Source organism: Heteronotia binoei, chromosome 18, assembly GCF_032191835.1.
Source record: "Heteronotia binoei isolate CCM8104 ecotype False Entrance Well chromosome 18, APGP_CSIRO_Hbin_v1, whole genome shotgun sequence".
In the NCBI taxonomy this organism is placed as follows: domain Eukaryota; kingdom Metazoa; phylum Chordata; class Lepidosauria; order Squamata; family Gekkonidae; genus Heteronotia; species Heteronotia binoei.
In genome coordinates this window covers 34722842-34733189 of record NC_083240.1, presented here as the reverse complement: position 1 = coordinate 34733189, position 10348 = coordinate 34722842, and the positions used below count along the sequence as shown (strand labels likewise).

Sequence of the window (10348 nt, the reverse complement as noted above, 5' to 3'; positions counted from 1 at the left end):
GTTGGGCAGGGGGTTGGGCTGGATGGCCCGTACAGCCTCTTCTAACTTCCAATCACATTCTCCTGTTGTTTGGTGCGGGGAGAACGGAAACCACTTTGAGTTGCTGAGACAAAGGATGACAGGCAAGTGTCTGCAAGCAGTGCCTCTGGGCTCTCTCTTTGCTGACCTCAGCTTTTCTCTCCCCCCCCCCCCAAACCAGGAGCACAGCGAGAAGAAGCAGCGCGTCCGCTTCCAGCTGGAGATCTCCAGCAACCCGGAGGAGCAGCGCAGCAGCATCCTGCACCTCCAGGAGGCCGTCCGCCAGCACGTGGCTCACATCCGGCATCTGGAGAAGCAGATGTACTCCAACATGAAGGTGACCAAACTCCCTGCGGCCGCCGTGACTCGGCCACCCCATACCTTTGAGGAGGGGGTGAGAAGTGGACTCTGCTCAGCTCCCCCCCCCCCAGTGACACCTTCCTCTTCCCTCCCCCTGGCAGTCCCTGCAGAGTGACGGCAGGAACGAGGCTCTGCTGGAGGCCAACCAGCAGTTGCAGCAGCAGCTGAGCAGGGAAAAGGCGGAGCTGCAGCGGGAGAGCGAGGAGCTGAACATCCTCATCAGGTACAGGGGTGGGATGGAAGGAGGCAGGTGTGGCTGAGATGGTGGCCCGCCTGGGAGAAGAGACGGGGAAGATCTCGTCTGGCCTCCCTGCTGCTGTCAGTGAACGAAAGAGGCCTTGGGCTTTCCTTCGAGAACTTCTCCAGATCAGCTTAGTCCAAGCCAGCGGCCATCTGGCAGGCCATGAGGATTTGGAACACGGCCTGTCACGTGACTGAGAGAGTTAGTCTGGTATAGCAGTTAGAGCAGGGGTGCCCAGACTTGCTTAACGTAAGTGCCACGTCGAATAAACATCAGGTGTTTGAGAGCCACAAGCCAGGGAGGGAACGAAGGCAGGCAGGCAAATAGATGGGGAGAAGGGAGGGAGAGGTGGAAAGAAAGCAACTTTAAATACATTCTCCAAGCTGTGGATGGCTTGGCTTGGAGAAGTGATTTAAAGAGACAGATGCCTTCTCCAAGCCAGCCAAAGGGGTGGTGGAGGCTTCAAGAGCCGCACAATAGGTGTGAAAGAGCCGCGTGTGGCTCCCGAGCCAGTTTGGCCACCCTTGAATTAGAGCATCAGTCTAGCATCTGGGAGACCCAGGTTCAGCTTCCCACTTGTCCCATGGAAGCTCGCTGGGTGACCTTCACACACGCTCAGCCCTAACCCACCTCGCAGGGTTGTTGTGAAGACAGAAAGGAGGAGAGGAGAATGTGGTGAGCCACATTGGGTCCAGTTTGGGGAGAAAGGTAGAATACAACCCCCCCCCCCTTGCTTTGAGCGAAGAGGGGGCGGAAGCGTGGTGCCACTCCACTGACGTTGAGCTTGGCTAACTGCAGCGGTGCCCCCTGCCTCCTTCCTCCCGACCTCCAAGCCTCTCCCCCCACCGGCTTGTCCTCTTGGCGCTGGCCTCGTTGCAGGTGCTTCAAAGATTTCCAGCTCCAGCGGGCCAACAAGATGGAGCTGCGCAAGCAGCCGGAGGACGTCAGCGTGGCCCGGCGCACCGAGTTCTACTTCGCCCAGGCCCGTTGGCGCCTCACGGAAGAGGATGGGCAGCTGGGCATCGCTGAGCTGGAGCTCCAGCGCTTCCTCTACAGCAAGGTAGCGCCCGGCGCGGGGAAGCAGGGAGGGCGCAGAGAGGCAAGCGGCAGGCACAGGTGGCCTAACCGTTCTTTTGCAGGTGAACAAATCGGACGACACTGCTGAGCACCTCCTGGAGCTGGGCTGGTTCACCATGAACAACCTGCTGCCCAACGCGATTTACAAGGTTGGTTGAAGAGAGACCAGGATCTGTCACAGCAGTGGTGGTGGTGATGATATGTGCACCCGGGGCTTTTTTTGTAGCGGGAACTCCTTCGAATGTTAGGCCACACCCCCCTGATGTAGCCAGTCCTCCAAGAGCTTACAGGGCTCTTAGCACATAGCCTATTGTAAGCACTTGGAGGATTGGCTGCATCAGGGGTGTGTGGCCTAATATGCAAAGGAGTTCCTGCGACAAAGAAAGCCCCATGTGCCCCAGAGTTGAGCCCCAGAAGTCTTGTGGAATGGCAAAGGTTTAAAAATAAAACAACGCATGGGAACGTCCAGAGCTGCCCTATGCAGCCTCAAGCCCTCGATCTCACTGAAGATGAGTCGCTTGGGCTGGCAGTGGTCATCCATGGTCCCTAGCATGGAAAAGTCTTTCCAGACACCTGAAAGCACTTTAGTTGGGGATGCCAAGAAGAGAGTCTGGGCTGCCCCTGATCTGCATAGCCCAGGCAAGCCTGATCTCATCAGATCTTGGGAGCGAAGCAGGACAAATGCATGGAAGGGAGATGTCCAAGGAATACCAGGGCTGGGACGCAGAGGCAGGCAATACAAGCCACATCTCTGAAAAATGTCCCAGCTCCACTAGGGGTTGCCAGAAGTCACCATGACTTCCAGGCATGCAAGCACACACACACACTTAAACAAACAAAAAGAATAGAGCCTGGGCCAATCTGCAGGCAAAATGCGTGCTCAGCCTCTCTATATTTCTGTGTTACAGCTTATTAATACTGGTTTTTATTACCTTTCAATGTGATCTGCCCTGAGCCTGCTTCGGCGGGGAGGGCGGGATATAAGTTGAATGAATGAATGAATGAAATGTACCCAAAGTTCCTTTCCTTTCATAGGCCATGCTAACCTACCTGGGTTTAAGAAGTTGGCAGCTTTGACATTTCTCTTATTAGCCCTTTCCTTTGCAAGCTCCACCTTTTCTATGTTGCCTCGCAGGTGGTGTTGCGGCCTCAGAGCGCCTGCCAGTCCGGGCGTCAACTGGCCTTGCGCATCTTTAGTAAAGTCCGGCCCCCGGTGGGAGGCATTTCCATCAAAGAGCACTTTGAGGTGAGTGGGGAGGGGAGAGCCGGGCCCCTGTTCCTCCAGCATGCCCAGCTGGCTTGGGAAGGCCGTGACCTCACCGCGGCTGCCGCTGTCGTCCTCCTCGCAGGTGAACGTGGTGCCCCTCACCATTCAACTGACGCACCAGTTCTTCCAGCGAATGATGGGCTTCTTCTTCCCGGGGCGCAATGTGGAAGAGGAGGAGGTGGGGGATGAGGAGGACAAGTCAAAGCTCGTGACCACAGGTGAGCTGCCAGGACGTAGATATCTCTGCCTCCTGCTCCTCCCAGAAGCAAAAGCAACACGTGGCATCCCAATGCAGCTTGCTTAGGCCTCCCGGTGCTCTGGTTGGCCACTGTGTGGACCAAGATGCTGGGCAAGACGGACCTCTGGGCTCAGCTCGGCCAGTTTGGTGTAGCGGTTAAGAGCTGCAGACTCCGATCTGGAGAGCCAGGTTCAATTCCCCACTCCTCCACATAAAATCCAGCTGTGCGACCTTGGGCCAGTCACAGTTCTCTCTGAACGCTCTCAAGCCCCACCTACCTAAGAGACCCAATTTGGTGTAGCAGTTAAGTGCGAGAACTCTTATCTGGGAGAACCGGGTTTGATTCCCCACTCCTCCCACTTACAGCTGCCGGAATGGCCTTGGGTGAGCCATAGCTCTTGTAGGAGTTGTCCTTGAAAGGGCAGCTGGTGTGAGAGCCCTCTCAGCCCCACCCACCTCACAGGGTGTCTGTTGTGGGGGGAGAAGATATAGGAGATTGTAAGCCGCTCTGAGTCTCTGATTCAGAGAGAAGGACAGAGTATAAATCTACGATTTTCTTCTTCTGCTTCTTCATAGGGTGCCTGTTGTGGGGAGAGAAAGGGAAGGAGATTGTAAGCCGCTCTCCTTTGGGCAGGGCATAAAACTAGCTCTTTTTCTTCTTACGTTCTTCTGTTCAACCCGTACTTTGGGATCTCTCGCTTGGGAATGAATGGCCCATATGCAGCCGTGTGGGGGTGTTGAGGAGACAGCGACAAGGCATCCCTGAAGGGTCAGCAGAGAGAGAAGTTAATTAGCTGAGAGAAACGAATCAAAAGCTTCTCTGTGCGCCCAAACATGGCCCATCTGCAGAGGAGGTGCCTGCCGCACCTCTGATTGCTCGGTCCCTCCGAACTCCCTGCTTCAGTTGTGAGAGATCCCCTTGTGCACGCGAGGCTGTGGCATCATTGCGGCAACCTCAGCTCTTGCTGCGGAGGCTCTCTGGAATCTCGCTACTCCCGTGGGAGGGACCTGTGGGGACTGATATCCCGAGTCTTTCTGCCTGTTGCAGGGATGCCGGTGGTGAAGCCGCGGCAGCTGATGGTCTCTGAAGACTCGTTGGGGCCGGGGAAAGGCATGGCCCAGGGGCTGAACCGAACTTCGGGGGTTAGGCGCTCGTTCCGGAAGACGCCCGAGGTAACTACCCTCTTAACTGTGAGTCGGCGGAGTGTAGAAGGTGGGCAGAATTCTTGGCTGGGGGATGGGATTGCAGGGAGACCTGAACTTTGAGTACTTCTTTATGCATCCAGCACACCCATAAAGAAACAGTTTATGCATCTCATAAGTAAACAGCAAAACCGGGGAGAGTTTGGAAGCTGCTGTGCTACTAGCACCTGCCAAAAAGGGGCAGCAATGTGGGTGAGAGAAGCAACAGTGCAAAACTTGGGATCCTTCACTAGGAGGTGAGGGAGGAGAAGCAGGCATGTGTGTAAAACCTGGAAAGTGCATGTGTGTGGGGGTGGGGGTTCTGGCTCAGCGGCTGAACATCTGCTCAGTCACCAGAATCTAGCACAGGGATGGCCAAACTTGCTTACCGTAAGAGCCACATGGAATAAAAGTCAGATGTTTGAGAGCTGCAAGACATGAACATCAGATGTTTGAGAGCCGGGAGGGAGAGGTAGAAAGTAAGCAACTTTAACTTCGAATACATTCTCCAAGCCACTGGCTGGCTTGGCTTGGCAAACTGATTTAAAGACAGAAGTGCCTTCTCCAAGCTGGCCGACAGGACGGTGAGGGCTTCAAGAGCCACAAAAGATGTGTAAAAGAGCTATACGTGGCTCCTGAGCCACAGTGCGGCCACCCCTGACCTAGCGCAAAAGCTCAGAGAGGAGGAGAGGTGACAGACCTCTTTTTAAGCCCCTGGAGAGCTGCTGCCAGCCAGAGTAGACAATACCAGAATCCACCAAGGCTCTGACTCAGTAGCCGCACGTGTTCGTCTGAAGAGGGGACCAGGTACAGCGGGCCTTTTTCCTTATGCTGAAGCCTTCAGGGCTAGCCGGCTAGCCCGAGACCCCTGCCTGAATTAAGGTGGTTCAGTCGATTGGGGGGGGGGCATGGCTCAGCCAGCAGGGGCAGCATCCCCCTCCTCTCAGCATTTAGCTGCACTGTTGTTGGTCTCCAGCATCCGGTGGACGACATCGACAAGATGAAGGAACGGGCCGCCATGAACAACTCTTTCATCTACATCAAGATCCCCCAAGTGCCCCTGTGCGTCAGCTATAAGGTGAGTGCATTGCGGGGAGGGGGGAGCTCCTAGCTTCCACGCGCTAGGTTTTTATTTTCCTGGGTGGGTGTCAGACGCTGCTTCCCCCTACCACTTGGAATGGAAAAGACCCAGTCGCTCTGGATTGCCAAAGCGGGAGGCTGCGCCCCAGGGCCGTTCTTCCACTCACACAGCAAGAGGAGTTCTCAGCTGCACATCATGCTCATCAGCAGTGTTCCCTCTTAAGCTGAGTTAGTTTGAGCTAGCTCAGTTTTTTAGCCTCCAACTCACACATTTTTGGTCTTAGCTCAGGAAGGATGGCCCCAGAGCACACTCATTCATGCTGTAGGCGAATTGCTTGCTCGCAACTTCAATGCCAGTAAATCACGAAGTAGAAATTTGGCTCCCAACATTCCACAGCTTAGAGGGAACATTGCTCATCAGGTCCTTTGAGTTAATGGGCTTTCAGCAGCCAGCTTGCACGAGCCTTTCAGCCCTTCCTGCTTTCCAGGCCCTTTCCCCTTGGGGTGGGGAACGGGGCTGTCCAGGCAGGCCCAGGCCCTGAACGGCTGCTCTTCCCATCTCCATCTCAGGGGGAAAAGAACAGCGTGGACTGGGGAGACCTGAACTTGGTGCTGCCGTTCTTGGAGTATCACAACAACACGTGGACGTGGTTGGACTTTGCCATGGCAGTGAAGCGGGACAGTCGCAAGGCCTTGGTAGCGCAGGTAAGACGGAGGCGTGAAGACAGTGGGGCTCACTGCGGGGCTGGGGGGTGAATGGTGCGAGCGCAGCAGGAGGGGAGCCGGTAGCAAGCCATCTCAGAAGCATCAGCAGCTGAAGAGAGGAATGGCAGGGAGTGGCTTAGGAGGCAGGGTCTTTCCTAGCACAGTAGGACTTGCAGGGGTGTTCCTGAGAACATCAGAAGAACCCTGCTGGATCAGACCAGGGGTCCATCTAGTCCAGCATCCTTTCTTACACAGTGAGCAGCCAGTTCCTAAAGAGGGCATAGAGGCCAAGGCCTTCATAAGAACATCAGAAGAGCCCTGCTGGATCAGACCAGGGGTCCATCTAGTCCAGCATCCTATCTTACACAGTGAGCAGCCAGTTCCTAAAGAGGGCATAGAGGCCGAGGCCTTCATAAGAACATCAGAAGAGCCCTGCTGGATCAGACTAGGGGTCCATCTAGTCCAGCATCCTATCTTACACAGTGAGCAGCCAGTTCCTAAAGAGGGCATAGAGGCCAAGGCCTTCATAAGAACATCAGAAGAGCCCTGCTGGATCAGACCAGGGGTCCATCTAGTCCAGCATCCTATCTTACACAGTGAGCAGCCAGTTCCTAAAGAGGGCATAGAGGCCAAGGCCTTCATAAGAACATCAGAAGAGCCCTGCTGGATCAGACCAGGGGTCCATCTAGTCCAGCATCCTATCTTACACAGTGAGCAGCCAGTTCCTAAAGAGGGCATAGAGGCCAAGGCCTTCATAAGAACATTAGAAGAGCCCTGCTGGATCAGACCAGGGGTCCATCTAGTCCAGCATCCTATCTTACACAGTGAGCAGCCAGTTCGTAAAGAGGGCATAGAGACCAAGGCCTTCATAAGAACATCAGAAGAGCCCTGCTGGATCAGATCAGTGGTCCATCTAGTCCAGCATCTTAAGAACATCAGAAGAGCCCTGCTGGATCAGATCAGGGGTCCATCTAGTCCATCATCTTATCTTACATAAGATAAGCAGCCAGTTCCTAAAGAGGGCATAGAGGCCGAGGCCTTCATAAGAACATCAGAAGAGCCCTGCTGGATCAGACGAGGGGTCCATCTAGTTGGATCAGGGCTCCAGCATCCTTTCTCACACAGTGGCCGACCAATTCCTCTGGAGAGACAACAACAGGGCATAGAGGCCAAGGCCTTCCCATTATGTTGCCTCCCGGTTCTGAGATTCAGAGGATTAGTGCCCCTGAATGTGGAGGTTCTTGTTTAGAATCTCATCGCTGCCAAGAATTCACAAGCCGGCTGCCACCTCCTTGGCCTCATCTGCAGCTTGGGGGGCAAACTGAAGCCTTATTCAGCAGTGTGGGGATTAAACATTCCAGTGCTATTTCAGAGCAAAGAGAAGCAACTTTTCTTTAGACGAAGATACTGATCCGAGGGGTTGAACGGCATGTGGTAGAGGACAGCCTTTCCACAAAAGCAGCAGCAGCTGAGTGGAAAGAGAGGAAGACTTTTACTCCCGATCTCCACTGGAATGATTTTTTGTGTGTGGTTAGTCTGAGGAGTCTTCTCTGTGCTTGAGCTCCCAGACAGCTGCATCCACACACAGCTTTGGCTTACAGAAGCCAGGGGCTACAAGGCAGCTTTTCTGTGTTTCTATATTATTTCTGAGAGGTAACACACGCACACACGCTGCACCTGCTCCACGCAGGTTGTTCTGATGGTTATTTGTTTTACGCAGAGGGTGCAGAGTCTAGCATTCTGGCTGAACTTCTTCAGTCATCTGGTGCTTGAGGGGCAGGATTGGAGCTGGGCTTCTCCCCCCCACCCCCGGCTTTTTGACTTCTTTTGAATCCTGCCTGCTCTTTATAGGTCAGGGGCGGCCAAACTGAGGCTCGGGATCCACCTGTGGCTCTTTCACACATACTGTGTGGCTCTTGAAGCCCCCACCACCCTGTTGGCCAGCATAGAGAAAGCATTTCTCCCTTTACATCACTTCTCCAAGCCACCTGGCAGCTTGGAGAATTCATTTAAAGCTAAAGTTGCTTACTTTCCACTTCTCCCTCCGCCATCTATTTTCCTTCCTCCCTTCCCCTCCCTCCCTCCCTTAAACATCCGCTGCTCATGTCTTGCCGCTCTCAAGCATCTGGCATTTATTCTGTGTGGCTCTTACGTTTAGCATATTTGGCCTCCCCCGTTATAGGTCATCAAAGAGAAGCTGCGTCTCAAGCCGGCCTCGGGCTCCGAGTCCCGGGGGAAGCAGGAGGGCAAGCTGGAAGGCCACATCCAGCAGCAGGAAGAAGACGAGAAGGCCCGGCTGCTGATCGGCTTGAGCGTCGGTGAAAAGAATCCCGGCAAGAAGTCCATTTTCAGCAGGCACAAATGAGATTGCACACGCAGACCCCGCCCCGGCTGGCCAGGGAAGGAGGGAGAGACGGACGTGTCCAGTAACTGACCGTGTTCCCCCATCCACCCGGGGCGAAATACTCAGCCACACGTGGACAAAGAAGCACAGCTTGGCCCAGCCTGGCACCACTCTGAGCCTTCGAGGAATCGCAGGCCTGGCTCCAGCTGTGGGCCCAGAGGCCAAAGCCGCATGTGCTGGGTGGGCAGACTGGCCTGTTGGTGCTGCCAGAGCCTCCCCTTGGCAGGCGGAGCCGGCGGGCAGCTTTATGCATTGTTGGTTGGGAAATGGGGAGCAGAAAAGTTTAAATAAGAGAGTTTATTATTTGGAGTTGCTTGTCGGTCCTCCTTATCTGATCCTGGAGTAAACGGCACCTGCCGGCTGGTTGGTTGGATTCAGTTTGGTCCCCTCTGCCCCTTCGGGCCTTCTCGGAGAGAGCCACTCTTGGTGTGAGAATTCGGTTCTCTGGTCCCGCTCAGAGGCTGGCGTTAGTCACGCACTTTGATGCTCTTCTTGTCCTTCCCAGGACTTAGTGTTAGATTAAACCCCGTGGAGGCTCCTAGGCAGTCGAAATCTTGGGAGGCCCTCACAAAATATCTCAGAGTCGAGCACCTGCCCCACCACCCGTGGCCCCACTGTAGCCTGCAGGTACCTTTTCAAAAGCCCCTTTGATAAAGCTGCGGGGGAGAGGCAGAGAGAGACAAACTTGGCAACCACGCCAGCAGCAGCCGCACCAGTCAAGTCAGGCAAAGAGCGGCTCAGTTGCTGGCTGTGTGGGCAGGCTGGGAGAGCAGCAAGCAAGGGGGAAACGGCAGGGAAAAGCCAGCTGGGGGCCCCTAAAGGTGTGGGGGCCCATAGGCCAGTACCTACTTGGCCTGTTTGTTAATCTGGCCGCGCCAGGACTGTTCAAGGCATCTGCATGATGTAGCAGATATTTGAAAGGTCTCTCCAGGGACTCCTTCCCCTGGGAAGAACATAACATAAGAGAAGCCGTGAATGGATCAGGCCAATGGCCCATCCAGTCCAACTACTCTGTGTCACACAGTGACCAAAAAAACCGAAGTGCCTTCAAGAGGTCCACCAGTTGGGCTGGAAGGCTTCTAGCCCCACTGGTGGACCTCCTGATGGCATTTTGGTTTGTTTGGGCCACTGTGTGACGCAGAGTAGTTGGACTGGATGGGCCATTGGCCTGATCCAACATGGCTTCTCTTATGTTCTTCCTAGGGGATGGTTTTAGCAGAACAGCCAGGGACACAACCTTCGCCAGGCCAGAACTTCTTAAACCAAAGATTCTCTGTCGCCTATACCTGCCTTTAGGTCTCTGTGGATGGGTGCTGGCCTGTCACAAGTGGCCTTAAGCATTTCAGACAGCGGGTCTTTCTTCCATAAGACCTCCAGCATATCAACTGAATTTTACACACCAACATCGAATGTGGTGAGAAAAGTGTACCAGTTCATTAGGGACAGTCTTGTGGGTCCTCAGTGGGTCGTCGGGTCTTTTCTCTTTTTGACAGGATGCTACAGTACCTCTTACAATGACTCTTGCCGCAGCGGAGGAGAAGCTGGAGTTCCTTTTAGGACTCTTGGCCGCGTCCGGCTGTCCCCTTTGTTCTAAGGTTTAGCAAGAGAGGGCATGGAGAGCCCTACATGCCCATGAGAATCGGATGCGGTCTTAGCCATTCACGTATGATTAAAAGAACCCCAAAAATTCTTGCAGAAATGTATTCCAGGGTGATCCGAGTTTTCATACACTTCCTGTACTTTAGGAGAGGTAGATGACACAGCGTATAGGAGGCA

At 54.4% G+C, this 10348-nt stretch overlaps 1 protein-coding gene across 1 annotated transcript in view; it reads left to right on the top strand.

Annotated features, from left to right (window-relative positions):
* BLTP2 (bridge-like lipid transfer protein family member 2) overlaps positions 1-8881 on the top strand; it is a 47074-nt gene extending 38193 nt beyond the window's left edge. The window contains exons 30-39 of the mRNA XM_060258838.1: positions 200-355; positions 480-601; positions 1499-1679; positions 1759-1845; positions 2832-2942; positions 3046-3181; positions 4250-4374; positions 5360-5461; positions 6034-6168; positions 8351-8881. Coding sequence (XP_060114821.1) covers positions 200-355; positions 480-601; positions 1499-1679; positions 1759-1845; positions 2832-2942; positions 3046-3181; positions 4250-4374; positions 5360-5461; positions 6034-6168; positions 8351-8533 — 1338 coding nt within the window. The 3' untranslated portion in view covers positions 8534-8881. The remainder of the gene's footprint in view (positions 1-199; positions 356-479; positions 602-1498; positions 1680-1758; positions 1846-2831; positions 2943-3045; positions 3182-4249; positions 4375-5359; positions 5462-6033; positions 6169-8350) is intronic.
* Positions 8882-10348: the final 1467 nt, after the last annotated feature.